The sequence below is a fragment of the Aulonocara sp. 'chitande type north' Nkhata Bay genome, linkage group LG16 (genome assembly GCF_057382095.1).
Source record: "Aulonocara sp. 'chitande type north' Nkhata Bay isolate Kocher_YH1m ecotype deep benthic linkage group LG16, A_spYH_male_GT1.1, whole genome shotgun sequence".
In the NCBI taxonomy this organism is placed as follows: domain Eukaryota; kingdom Metazoa; phylum Chordata; class Actinopteri; order Cichliformes; family Cichlidae; genus Aulonocara; species Aulonocara sp. 'chitande type north' Nkhata Bay.
In genome coordinates this window covers 37,107,163-37,121,728 of record NC_141359.1, presented here as the reverse complement: position 1 = coordinate 37,121,728, position 14,566 = coordinate 37,107,163, and the positions used below count along the sequence as shown (strand labels likewise).

General features: G+C 40.6%; 1 protein-coding gene across 4 annotated transcripts in view; it reads left to right on the top strand.

The window, feature by feature from the left end:
* Positions 1-14,566, top strand: part of dnah7 (dynein, axonemal, heavy chain 7) — a 77,667-nt gene that overhangs the window by 57,159 nt on the left and 5,942 nt on the right. For 3 of the 4 annotated variants that reach the window (XM_086267989.1, XM_086267988.1, XM_086267990.1), the window contains 10 exons: positions 145-271; positions 568-762; positions 3,954-4,046; positions 4,130-4,306; positions 4,556-4,717; positions 4,805-5,005; positions 5,156-5,317; positions 6,335-6,520; positions 10,019-10,156; positions 11,994-12,224. In XM_086267989.1, coding sequence (XP_086124115.1) covers positions 145-271; positions 568-762; positions 3,954-4,046; positions 4,130-4,306; positions 4,556-4,717; positions 4,805-5,005; positions 5,156-5,317; positions 6,335-6,520; positions 10,019-10,156; positions 11,994-12,224 — 1,672 coding nt within the window. Of the gene's footprint in view, positions 1-144; positions 272-542; positions 763-3,953; positions 4,047-4,129; positions 4,307-4,555; positions 4,718-4,804; positions 5,006-5,155; positions 5,318-6,334; positions 6,521-10,018; positions 10,157-11,993; positions 12,225-14,566 lie in introns of those variants that run through there. The other variant, XR_015125546.1, reaches the window with a different exon arrangement.

The following is a 14,566-nucleotide window of genomic DNA, read 5'->3' as shown; positions in this document are numbered from 1 at the left end:
CTAATGTACTAGCAAAATACTAGTTCCTGCTGGTCACCAAAACAGTGTTTTAAAGGTCTCTGTTAAAAAATTAAATGCAATGCTGGTGATGGTGCATTAATGTGATTAAAGATTATTAAATGATGGCATGCGTCTCTTTTTCAGACTGCAGATCCTGAGAGACCACTTTACCTATACACTGTATGTGAATGTGTGTCGCTCTCTGTTTGAGAAGGATAAGCTACTTTTTTCCCTCTGCCTCACTGTCAGCCTGCTTATGCATAGCAAGCTGGTAGGAATTTACACACGCACAGACACACATTTGATAATGGAGAACACACACATATTGTTTGGGTTTTGTTTTTTTAAAATAAGTGATTAGATAATCAAACAAGCTCCTTAGTGTCAGTTTTCAGCTCTGGTCTTCTCGAGGATTGTTTTAGATTATCTGTTTCTTCTATTTCCAATTTGCATAAACTACTTATCCAAAGATAATCCCCCAAATTGTCAAGCATTAACCCACTTAATTACAAATTCTGGTCATTCTGCTGCTGTGTTAACAGGACATGTCACTAATTAATGTTTTAGCTGGAAGAGGGGGAGTGGCGCTTCCTTCTAACGGGCGGTGTGGGCCTGGACAACCCCTACTCCAATCCCTGCACCTGGCTGCCTAAAAAGTCTTGGGATGAGATATGCCGCTTGGATGCGATGGAACATTTCAAAGGCCTGCGTCAGGACCTGACAGGCTGCAGAAATGAGTGGAAACAGGTCTATGACAGCCCAGTAAGTCGCCTCTCGCTGGGTTTGTTGAATATAGTAAAAAAGTATGATGACATTTTTCATTTATTTTTCTAGTTTAAACTCAGAAAAATAAACTTTGATGTAGTCTGTATTAAGTCACTTGAAATGAAATATTCAAGTCGGTTTATGTTTTAAATTTGATGATTATGGTTTATAGCATATGAAAATCAGAATTTCAGTGTGCTATTGGTACCATTGCATTGGCAATATTAACAATTATAGGGAAGACTGCTGATTCAAGAAGTAGAATCTGCCTCCATGCACAGGAATGGAGCTACACTGTCTGAGCCAGAGACCACATCAGAATATTTTACCTGGACTTTTGCTCAGTGGTTCAAAGTCTTCTTTTCAGATGAAAGTACATTTTGCTTTTTATTCGGAAATCAAAGCATCCTACCGTCTGGAGGAAGAGTGGAGAGAATCAAAAGGTGTTTCAAATCCAGTGAAGTTGGCCAGTGTTGGGTGCTATGTTATCTGCTTATGTTGGTGGTGGTTGGCCCACTGTGTTTTATCGAGTCAGCCATCTACCAGAGCACTTCATGTTTCCATCTACAGAACGCTTTATGTGGATGCCGATTTTCTTTTCTCCACCAGAAGTTTGCTTCTGCCCACAATCCCAAAACTGCTACCAAATGGTGTTTTGACCATGTTGTTAGTGTCCTTTATTGGCCAGCTAGCTGAAAGAGACTATATGGGGTATTGTCAAGAGGAAGATGAGAAAGATCCAACCCAAAAATACAGATCAGCTGCTATCATAGGGGCAGTAAATCATCCTAAAATGTAAAGTTAATCAATATTAAACATTAATTTAGCTTCTGTGACTTGTGTCATATTTTAGGAAGTGTGTTAACTTCTAGGTGGAAGTGAGTTTGGTTACAGTTTACATCAAACTGGTCCTCTTTTGGTGTCAACAGAGTATTGAAATTAAAACATCTGTCTGCAGTCTGTTGGTTTGATAGATCAGAGTGGATCCACTGACCCAAAGTTTACTTTGGAAAATTAATATGTACATCAAAAGATTTAACAATTATTATTTTTTGTTTGTTTCTATGTTTTTCATCTCGCCCTCTTACCCAAACCTTATAGATTAATTACTTGACGTACAGCGGACAAAATATTATAATTATTTTTCGGTGTGGGTGTTATCTGTGTCCTGCGGGTGGCATGGTGGTGGTTTCCTGGTTTAAACGACCACCAGCTGTTTGAGGCCTTTCTGTGTGGAGGTTGCATGTTCTCAGCGGGGTCTCTATGAGTATTCTGGCTTCCTCCCACAGTCCAAAGACATGCATGTTAACCGGTGATTCTAAATTGTCTGTAGGTATGAATGGTTGTGTCTCTGTGTCACCTTGTTACAAGCTTGTGAGCCTGTCCAGTGTGCACCCTGACTCTTTCCCTGTGGCAGCTGGGATAGACTCCAGCCCCAGAATTGGATGTGTAAGTGGAAGAAGATTGATGGATGCAATGAGTGTTTTGGAAGTGCTTGTCTTGTAGACACAGACTAGAGTAAAAGTTGCTGCTTTGCTGGTGAAAGCACAACAAGAAACAGAGTCTTAATTTCTTCTTAATATGAGTAAAAGTGTTTGATTGGCTGTGCAGATGCAAAACAATCAAACCTTGGGAAAACAGTGAATGAGATAAAATAGCAGCATTAAACACAAGGCCAGCTTCGCCCAACTTTAAGCTTAGCAGGGTGGCTCTGTGGAATCTCACAACTGGGGTGCAGCGGCGCTCCCCCCTTCCCTGCCTGGGAACAATGTGGATGCAGAGTACTTCAGTTTATATATTCAGTGTAGCATGTATGCTTTGACTATTTTACCACCTTTTGTCTCGGCTAGATTTCTTTATTAATCATAACATGTGTTCTCACTTTGATTCCACACACATGCCATAATTTGATTCGTTACATTGTTATCTTTTTTCTTTTTAGTTTTGTCAATACAACATCACTTCAAATATTGTATTTTTTTAAATTAATGATAGATATGCCAAACAAATCATAGGATTAGTTGTTTTCTCATACTGTACCCTCCTATAGTACAAGAAAATGTCTGATTCAAAAATATTGGCCCTGTTCAAATTAGCTTTTTTATTAATTTTTAAAGCCACTGGTTGATCTGATTTATCTGACACATTGAAGCTTTAACTTTGTACTTTGTTTTAAGAGTCTTTTTTTCAGTTATTATACATGTAGTGAATATAAAGGGCATACAGAACAAAGGAGGTTGAAGAGGGAAACATTTTCCTGTCAGATTATGATGCACACAGAGACACTGTCCATCTTTGAAACACAGAGAATCACAAACTGAGGTTTCATCTAATCTAATCAAATCTATTCAGCTCCTGTTGTGCTCCTCATATCTATGCAATCTAAATGCAAGAACAGCTGCTTAATCAATGTGTGGCGCATTCAAACATGCGTGCGGCGTACAGGCTTGTGTCTTTGCCGTCGCACATACGTACACACAAACCATCTTTGATTTATAATCAACAAAATCAGCCACAACACTTCTGTCTAATTAAATCGAGTTTGTTCCAGTTGTAGAATTCACATTTATTCAATTTTGATGTAAGAACAGCTGTTCAATCAAGCACACGGGCACTCACACACGCTAACACACCCTGTTCACACAGTGAATCCCCAGGAGATCCTAAATAGGTGTATCCATCTCAAAGCACCTGCCAACACACATAGCCAGAAGTCTCTCGACAAACAGCCTAGGGGAAATAATTCCAAAAGTTCCCTCTACCATTGCTCACTTCCTCCGGTGCACTTGTTCCACTAATTAATCAAACATATTGCTGTGACCTAAAACCCATTTCCCATTTTTTTTTCTTCTCTTCCCCATTTCTGTCTGCTTCCATTTGTTGCCTTTCTTCATGCTTTTCATTTGCATGTCTAGTTATGTACAATATTTCTCTATTTTTTTGCACGATTGCACTGATTAACCTTGCCTGTCACCGAAAACTTGACATAATTATTCCTCAGCTGGTATTTGATTAGGATCATTTTGATCAACAGATTTAAAATATCTAGTGCTTTTCTACAGCTTAAAATATATATTTATGACATATGACAGGATTAATATTTGGAAAGTTATGCAGTGTGAAACTAAAAGTACTTCCCATGCATACTTAGTCTGAATCAAAACTGACTCTGCTTTGTCTATTTGCAGGAGCCCCATCAGACTCAGTTTCCTAATGAGTGGCAGGAGAAGCTGAGCCAGTTTCAGAAGATGCTGGTGATTCGCTGTCTCAGGCCAGACAAAGTCAGTCCACATGGGGAATGATCTCTTTTTATAACCTTTTTTTCACATAAAACCTCTAAAACATTCCTTTAACTTGTCCTCAGATTGTTCCCGTGGTTCAGGTGTTTGTTTCAGACAAGTTGGGCCATCACTTCATTGAAGCACCACCCTTTAACTTAAGTAACACCTTTGCAGATAGCCACTGTTGTGCCCCCCTTATCTTCATCCTTTCCCCTGGCTCCGACCCCATGGCGGCTTTGCTCAAGTTTGGAGATGAAAAGGTACAGAGACATTACAACTATAGCTGTCATCCTGCTGTGTGCATCAAACTGTAAATGAAATCAAAATTGCCTCTAACAATGAAAGAAATTCAATCTCAATATTTACTGGGTCTAAAAAAAAAAAAAAGAGAGAGAGAGAGAGAGAGAGAGAGAGAGAGAGAGAGAGAGAGAGAGAGAGAGAGAGAGAGAGAGAGACCTCAGTCAAAAAGCAGCTAAAAAATGAAGTGCACCACTCTTCTTATCTCTCAGGGCTTTACTGGTAACAAGCTGACGTCCCTCTCTTTGGGCCAAGGCCAAGGTCCTATTGCTATGCGCATGATTCAGACAGGCATTAACGAAGGCACCTGGGTGGTTCTGCAAAACTGCCACTTGGCCACTTCATGGATGTCAACACTGGAGAGAGTTTGTGAGGTGAGGACATGCGTTTTTTCAGTACACAGCAAGTTATATTGTTCCAATATATGCATGTATTTACTTGCTTTTTGCCTCTGTGAGCAGGGGCTGAACCCAGATACCACCCACCCAGACTTCAGGCTGTGGCTTACTAGCTACCCATCTCCCACATTCCCTGTGGCGGTGCTCCAGAATGGTGTTAAGATGACCAACGAGGCTCCAAAAGGTCTCCGCTCCAACATTGCACGTTCCTTCTTAATGGATCCCATCTCTGACCCAGAGTTTTTTGGCAGCTGCAGCAAGCCGGTCAGTATGCAAACATGTCTTGGTGGCTTGCTGTGCATGTCTACCATGGCTCCATCAGCGGGTGGATTTCAGGGTGTGTGTGTTTTAGCAGTGGGATACGAGCACCACTATTTATCTTAGATCACATCTTTCATCTGTTCCACCTCCCAGGCTGTGTTCAAGAAGCTATTGTATGGCTTGTGTTTCTTCCACGCCCTGACCCAAGAGAGGAGAAAGTTTGGACCTTTAGGCTGGAACATTCCATACGAGTTCAATGAGACTGACCTCCGGATCTCTGTACAGCAACTACACATGTTCCTGGAACAGTACCAGGTAGATGTTCTTGAATTGTTTCCATTCACGGGCAATTTTTTTGCTTACTGTGTTTTTCTCTCCAAAAAACATTGTATTTCATCGAGTGAACGCAAGCGTTTAACCAGTTACAAATTCCATGCGGTCTGGGATGTAGTGCTTTCATATAAACTTTACATAGAGCTGTATGAAGTGAGTTTATCTCACATGCAGACCCACATCCACGATGTACTCCTATATAGCTGTCAGCATCTAAGCTCATATTAAAAATTCTGGCTTTTACAACTACCGTCTGCTTTGCTCAAGTATTCCTTTTCATAAGCCATATTCAAAACCCCTCTTGACATTTTTCCACATACAGATAGCACTCCAATCCTCCACCATCCCCTCTTCCTGTGGAAAAAGCAGTAGGCATAAACTACTGAGGATCTTTTTGGAACGCAGTGACATTTTCAGCTTGTGGCTGAGTGTTGCTCAGTGCATTTTTAAGTGAAGTCCTCCTCAAGAAAATGCCAAACTGGCCACAACTTCACCCTTCTGCATCCTCACACGCTTTTTTGTGTGCGAATGCTGATTCTAAAGTGACAGGTGTGTCAGGTCACAGCATTATAACCCCCTGACAAATACTGTGTATGTCCCCTCAGTGCTTCGAAATACTTCTAACCTGTTGTGGTTTTGAATGGGATAGTTTGGATGTTTTATGGTTTCTGGCAGTGGGCTGTAGTTGGATCCTCGGGTTCTGTGGATTGTGGGGTGGGGTCTTTGTTCATCCGGCTTGTTTTACAGCTGTTAAGGAATTTTTGCATTGTGACAGAGCACATTGCTCTGCTGAAGAAGCTTCTACCATGAGGTAGAAGTCAAAGTAATGTCTGCATGAATGCCATAAGTTTCCCATCGTTTTGTTTCATTTTGCAACGAAAAAAAACGATCACTTCACCTGTCAGAGCTGGCAGATCTGTGTACATTGAAAATCAACTACCTCTCACTTACCTGCTGTTATGTTCTCTTATGAAATGAATGATTTATTGTGTTGTACAGGAAGTGCCGTTTGATGCCCTCTGTTACATGACCGGTGAGTGTAACTACGGCGGGCGAGTGACTGACGACTGGGACAGACGAACCCTGCGCACGATCCTCTCGATCTTTTACACCCCAAAGATCATCCAGGACCCTGGCTACACATTTGACCCCAGTGGGCTGTACTATGCACCAGCTGAGGGAGATGTAAGATATACAGAGTCTCAGATAAGATTTTTTTTTAAACGAATCACCTCTTTGGTTAAAGTCTGGCTGTAGGCAACAAAATAAGCACAGGATTTATGGTAATATGTCAATACCAGGGAAATGTTTTTGCAGTATTCATGATGCAGTCTCACTGATCTGAGTTGTAACTCTCTCCTTTAGTCACATTTAGTAACTTCTCGTTACTTTTATTATCTTCAAAATGTGTGTTTGGTGCCACAACAAAAACTCCATCTAACTCCTGTTTATGGCCCAAATATAATATGTTTTTTATCAGGCACACTCCATTTCCAGGGACAATAACTGACTGCAAACCTCATGATCATATGCTCAGTTCAGACTTATGGTAGATGCACTACCGGTCAAAAGTTTGGACACACCTTCTCATTTAATGTTTTATTCTTTCTTTTTTTTTACTTTTTATATTGTAGATTCATACTGAAGATAGCTTCATGATGTGGTCTCCTAAAATGGTTTCACTTCACAGGTGTGCTGTGTCAGGGTTCATTTGTGGAATTTCTTGCTGCTTTGCTGGCGACACTGTTGGGGATTTAGTCAAATTTGAAGGCACACTGAACCAACATGGCAGAGGTGTGGACTCGAGTCACATGACTTGGACTCGAGTCAGACTCGAGTCATTAATTTTATGACTTTAGACTTGACTTGAAAAAATGTTGTAAGACTTGTGACTTGACTTGGACTTTTACACCAATGACTTGGGACTTGAATTGGACTTGAACCGGTTTACTTGAAAAGACTTGATATTTTACCCCAAATATAAAATTTAACATGCATATTATATAGAGATTGAAAATGTGACGTCATTCACGGGTAGAACCGCAAAGGATTCTGGGAACTCGTGGCAAGCGGTACTAGCGCACGCAGGCTTTCAATTAAAATCAGTCACACAGCGATAAAAAGAAACACAAAAATGTCAAGAAGCCGTTGTATTATTAACTGCAATAGCCGGTCGCATGACAGCCACGGGAAGCCGACGGGTAAAGAGATCGGTTGTTATCGGATTACCTCGTTGAAGAGAAATTGTTCGAGCCATGTTTCCAAAGTAACAAAGAGGATGGATGGTCTGGATTGCAGCCATTCAAAGATCAAATATAACGTCCCAGAACACTCCAGCTCACAGGTTAGTCTGCTCCAAGCATTTACACGAAGGTCAGTCTGCTGTTGTAGTTAATGCGTCATTTTCATAACATAATTGGTGATATAGGTTACAAGCAAGTCTGGCGCTGAACAGAAATTGTCGCGCTATGCTCCTTTATTTATTGTGCATAAATAGTGAATTGTCCTGACACAATATTGCGTTTCGCTTCTGTTATTATGGTACATTGACAAAAACATATACTTTTATTCACAGGATAAAACAGGTTTTTTGTATCACTAATTGCCCAGTACGATTACAGCATACAGTATTGTTGTCACTGCTACATTTCTGTGATGAACCAGAAATTATTTCCACTACTAATTAATTACCGTTGAGCTCAAAGGTCCTATTAATAAACGGTTAACGAATGTGTATTTATGACAACAATTTGTGAGACTGGTAAACTTATGATACGTACGATGGTCTTTCGTTCTACACGGTGCATTTCAAGGTCCTGCACCCATCCGTCGGTAAACTGTACCTGGGCTTGTTGCAGTGACCTGAAGTTACTAAACTTCATGAGTGTATGCACTCACTCCAAGAACCGTATGATTATAAATATGCATATAAATATGCTACGATGAGATAGCTGACTTCATCTAACTAGCAAATGTTCTCCAGGCTACGTTGGTGATTCAGTTTTTTTTAATGTGTATGATATTTTTGTCATGCGATTTTAAAGCTGGTCCTACAACCGCATCCAAGAATAACATGCAGCTTATCTCAGAACTGTCGGTGAAAATTATTCTTGGAGCTAGCTTTAATTGAGCTGCATTTTAAAGAGGTGCAATTTCACAATTTGTGTATATTTTCTAAGTTCACTATTTTGTCATGTGTTGAGAAAAACACAGATTAAAAAATTACATGGTCTAATATTTACATTTAGCATAACTGCAACATGCTTTTTTTTGTTTTTTTTTTAAAGACTCGAAAGGACTTGAAATTCAAAGTTTCAGACTTGTGACTTGACTCGGACTTTTACACCAGTGACTTGAGACTCGACTCTGACTTGCCTGACATTACTTGAGACTTGACTTGAGACTTGAGGATAAAGACTTGAGACTTACTTGAGACTTGCAAAACAATGACTTGGTCCCACCTCTGCAACATGGCTACCACAGCATCCTGCAGTGACGTGCCATCCTATCTGGTTTGTGTTTGGTTGGACTGTCATTTATTTTTCAACAGGTCACTGACCCCAAACTCAGCTCCAGGCTGTGTAAGGGCTATGTGACCAAGAAGGAGAGTGATGGAGTGCTGTGCCAGATGGCCTGGCCTCCACACTCACCTGACCTATCCCACCTAGGGTGAGATGGACCACAGAGTGAAGGCAAAAATGGCCAACAAGTGCTCAGCATCTGGGAGCTCCTTCAAGATTGTTGGAAAACCATTTCAGATGACTGCCTCATAAAGCTCAATGAGAAAATGCCAAGAGTGTGTGCAAAGCAGTAATTATAGAAAAATATAAAATGTGTTTTGAGCTATTTCACACTTTTTGTGTTCACTACATAATTCCATATGTGTTCATTCATAGTTTTGCAGAGTCTCACTGAAGCAACAATGTAAATAGTCATGAAAATAAAGAAAAACCATGCAATGAAAAGGTTTGTCCAAACCTTTGACGAAATAATACAGTTCTTCTGTATTGTAAGAAGAACTGTAAGTGTATCTGTACCTGTAAGTGTTCCTTCAGCTTTAACCTCTTCACATGTTCTACTCCTCAGTATTTGCCTTGATGTCACAATATGTCAACCAGGTTTAAGTGCAGTCTGCTAAACTAGCAGATGCTGAGTTTGTTCATGCTGTTGAATTTTTGATATATAGTACAGCATAGGTATGTTATTCACTCGTGTTTTCATTCATATTCAAATATCAGTTACACAAAGCTGCTTGCAGTATCATTGCCTTAAAATTCAATAAAAGTAAACCTGGCAGTTTTTCAAGGAAGCATATTGCAGGACTCCTTTGCATTGTTGTTGAGCTACCTTTAAAAAGTCATTAACAGATAAAATGTGTGTAACAAGGCACAGCAGGAAGCCACCATCAGTGAGGGCTGATATATTTGTTAACACTAGTACAATCTATGGTGCACACCATTTTATTTGGCATTTAGTTCTCCAGCACTGCACCCCCCTCCAACCACATCTTTTATTCATGAAGACACATTTACATAGTCATTAAAATAAATGTCAGCAATCTAAGGAGCCGACTTGTTTTTCAGCGAGTGTTATTACTCGAGATGTTTCCTGATGTTGCGTTAAAAAATCGTCCTCTTACTTCACTCGTCCCCTCTCCCTCTGTTTTCTGCATCTCTGTCGCAGTACGACAACTACATCGAATATACCAAGTCGCTGCCACTCAATCCGTCACCAGAAATTTTTGGCATGAACGCTAACGCAGATATCACCAAGGACCAGGCTGAGACTCAACTTCTGTTTGACAGCATCTTGCTTACACAGGTAACGCTACCTTGACCCTTGATAAGTCTGTATTGTATTGATCAGCTGTCACAGGAAGTTCAGACACACATGAGTAATCTTTTAGGAAAAATAAACGGGCATATCCAGGAGTACTTTGTAGAGACCTTTTTTTACTACCACAGAAATGGAAAAAAACACAGCACTGAGGCCAGACCTCGGCACAAATTTTAAAAAAGAAAGAGCCAGCAGTCTTTGGTTGCTTCCCAGGCCAAAGCGCCCCCTCTTGGCCAACATCCCAGATGCTCAGCTGGAATGACCCCACCCACTCTGACCCCGCAAATACATAACACACAAACAAACACAAAATAAACAGACCGGAATACATGCATGGGAACACATTTACCTAGGCACCAAAGTTATTTCTCCCATAAACACACACAGCATCGGTATGCCTCCTGTGGATCTGTTCTAAATATTTTATCGGCCTGCATTAAAATGCACCGTGCAGCATTAATTAAAAACAAAAAAAAATCGAAATAAATATTGCAGTTGCTTTTAGAGAGACTTCTCAAAGAGCAACATTGTGCTTTGAGGCTGCAGAGACACAGTCACAGTGGCTTTGGTGGAGCTGTGTGATCCAGCATCATTATAGCTCAGCTTTGTTAGACGAGGTTAGCTTGTTCAGGATTATATATCTTACCGCTTCCCCGCTCCAGTCGATGTTTGATGGAAATCAAATGTGAGGGATTTTGCATCAAGGCCTACTCGAACATAAAAGAAGTGTGGCTTCTACTGCAAAGTGGAAAGGGGTTTTTATTTATCTGTGTATCCATTTATTTAAAGAACCACCACAGTGTCTTTGACTTCTGAAAAAATATTTCTCTATGCTAGAAGTTTTAAAGTGGATCGACACACAACACTAGAGAAGAATTCCACATTCAGCTCAGCATATATAGTGAAAGTGTATTTTTATAGCATCAGACCTGCGTTGCTACAAAGACAGAATTATCTCCACATGCATCGTGACTTCTAGATCTCAAGTTAAAATTAGAGCTCCGTGCAGTCTGGCATTTATTCGTATAAATTCCATTCAACAAGATTAATAATGGCTCCAGTCATGTGTGGACTTCATTAGCATCTAATACGATCTCATCAGTCTCAATGACCGATAAACAGGGAGACACTTCAAATGGAATGAAGCAGCTATTTATCATTCTCCTACTGTAACCCTGTTGCCATCAGCCAATGATTATCCATTACCGCTGGCTAGTGACTAAGCATCATATAGGTAAATGGTGCAAGTTGCACTAAGAAGAAAAGCGTAAGAATCACAGATTAGAGTGAATAATTATCACCATGAATGATCATTATAATTGTTGATAAGAGTGTGTCAAATTACTGCGTGGGAGAAATCGGGGGTAAAATGCAGTGAAGCCTTTCATCTCGCGCTGTATGATGAAATCCTGAGATTATACTTGCAGTGATTCCTCTGTGGACAGTGTTGCAGCTATAACCTGAGAAATGTGTACAAATTAAGAAAGAGAAGGTAAAATAAAATATAAAAACGTTGATATTCTGTGTCATTCCGTGTTCTTTTAGATGCATAAAATGTGAATCACTCAGGCACAAAGATGATGAAATATAAGCAAAGTCGAGTCAGAAGTCAGGCCCTCTTAGCATCAGGGTCTTTTCAGGATCAGAATAGCACTAGTGCAAATGAGTCTTTAAAAGAGAATACATAATTTGACAAGTCAAAGACAGCAAATGGTAATTTTCCCTAAAAAATATGAACTGTCAATCGATTGAGAACCCCACATCCTGCCTTCCCTTCTCATCAGCCCTCTGTCGCTCTGTTGTGCTCTATGTCTCTGATCAGTCCCGCTCTTCAGGCGCAGATGCCAAATCCTCAGATGACATGGTCTTTGAAGTGGCAGCTGACATCCTCAGTAAGCTGCCTGAAGACTTTGACTTGGAGGCAGCAATGAGCCGCTTTCCTACCAGCTACAACCAGAGCATGAACACAGTGCTGGTGCAGGAGATGGGTCGCTTCAACAACCTGCTCGGCACGATCCGAGACTCTTGCATCAACATTCAGAAGGCCATAAAGGTACGTGGAGAAAGGGCTGGAATGTATCTGCAGTAAATTTGAAGAGTGTCTTTTTTTTTAAATCACTTTTCACAAGAGAAATATGAAAATATCAAGAATTAAGTGTCGTCACTTAGCAGCCATCTGAGCAAAAGCCTCTAACTAAATAACTGAAAGGAGAACCATAAGTCTTATTTCAGTGGTCATGGGATATAAAAACACTATTATGAATTACTTATAACTCACTTCAAAAAAGCAACACGATCAAAGTGTGTGGCTCACCCCACCAGAGCGCACAGAAAATGTGCTGGTTTACATTAAGGAGACTGTAAGATGAGAAAAAGTACTCCTGGCTAGAACTTTAGCATGATAACAGATATATCAGCAGCCGCACACTTGAAACTGTCATGAACTTCAACTGTGTACTTGCAAATGTACAAGATGACTGGATCATATGTTTCCCAGTTGGGCTCTGTGGTGGCTCTCTGGGAGACAGGTGAGACACTTGGCATTCAGGAGTTTTCCCATCACTTTCTATTGATCGTTTTGAGAGTGCCACGCCTCTCCTTTATACCGCCTCTGGGTAATACCTGACCTACCAGAGAGGGGAGTAAGCATTAAGTGTTTAAGTCTGGTCCAGGTCTCAGGAATCATTGTTGTCTGGATATTGTCCAAATGCCAAACGCTGTGTAATTGCAGTAAATTTGTTTAAGAAAAACAGTTACGCCAAATGATGAATCATCATTGATTTTACATTTCTGTTCAGTGAAAGTAATAATTCATGTGTGGACGCACATCTCTGCTGAATGATTATAGAGGAAACACTGGTAATGCATCCTCAGAAATCAGATACTATAAACATTCAGCAGAATACAGTTGGGTGCAACAACCTAATATACATCCTCTCTTTGTTAAACCAGGGAAAGTGTTGACATTATCCTGCATATAATTTTTGTCTACGTAAAAGTCTGTGTGTTACTGTTATTCATACAAGCAGTGTTGCTACAGTGGGGCAAAAAAGTATTTAGTCAGCCACCGATTGTGCAAGTTCCCCCACTTAAAATGATGACAGAGGTCAGTAATTTGCACCAGAGGTACACTTCAACTGTGAGAGACAGAATGTGAAAAAAAAATCCATGAATTCACATGGTAGGATTTGTAAAGAATTTATTCGTAAATTAGGGTGGAAAATAAGTATTTGGTCACCTCAAACAAGGAAAATCTCTGGCTCTCACAGACCTGTAACGTCTTCTGTAAGACGCTTTTCTGTCCCCCACTCGTTACCTGTATGAATGGCACCTGTTTGAACTCATCATCTGTATAAAAGACACCTGTCCACAGCCTCAAACAGTCAGACTCCAAACTCCGCCATGGCCAAGACCAAAGAGCTTTCGAAGGACACCAGGAAAAGTATTGTAGACCTGCACCAGACTGGGAAGAGTGAATCTACAATAGGCAAGCAGCTTGGTGTGAAAAAATCAACTGTGGGAGCAATCATCAGAAAATGGAAGACATACAAGACCACTGATAATCTCCCTCGATCTGGGGCTCCACGCAAGATCTCATCCCGTGGGGTCAAAATGATCATGAGAACGGTGAGCAAAGATCCCAGAACCACACGGGGGGACCTGGTGAATGACCTGCAGAGAGCTGGGACCAAAGTAACAAAGGTCACCATCAGTAACACACTACAACGGCAGGGAATCAAATCCCGCAGTGCCAGACGTGTTCCGCTGCTGAAGCCAGTGCATGTCCAGGCCCGTCTGAAGTTTGCCAGAGAGCACATGGATGATACAGCAGAGGATTGGGAGAATGTCATGTGGTCAGATGAAACCAAAGTAGAACTTTTTGGTATAAACTCAACTCGTCGTGTTTGGAGGAAGAAGTAAGTAAGTAAGTAAGTAAAATTTATTTATATAGCGCTTTTCACAGATAAAAATCACAAAGTGCTTTACAACACAGAAAATGGGAATATAAAACAATATAACAGTAAATAAAACAATGTAAAACAATAAAACTATAAAAACAGCATAAGAAGAAATTAATCAAATGCTTTTCTAAATAAAAATGTCTTCAGCTGTTTCTTAAAACAATCAATGGAGTCCGTGCAGCGAAGAGACAGTGGGAGAGAATTCCACAACCGTGGTGCCACAGTCTGAAAGAAGAATACTGAGTTGCATCCCAAGAACACCATACCTACTGTGAAGCATGGGGGTGGAAACATCATGCTATGGGGCTGTTTTTCTGCCAAGGGGACAGGACGACTGATCCGTGTTAAGGACAGAATGAATGGGGCCATGTATCGTGAGATTTTGAGCCAAAACCTCCTTCCATCAGTGAGAACTTTGAAGATGAAACGAGGC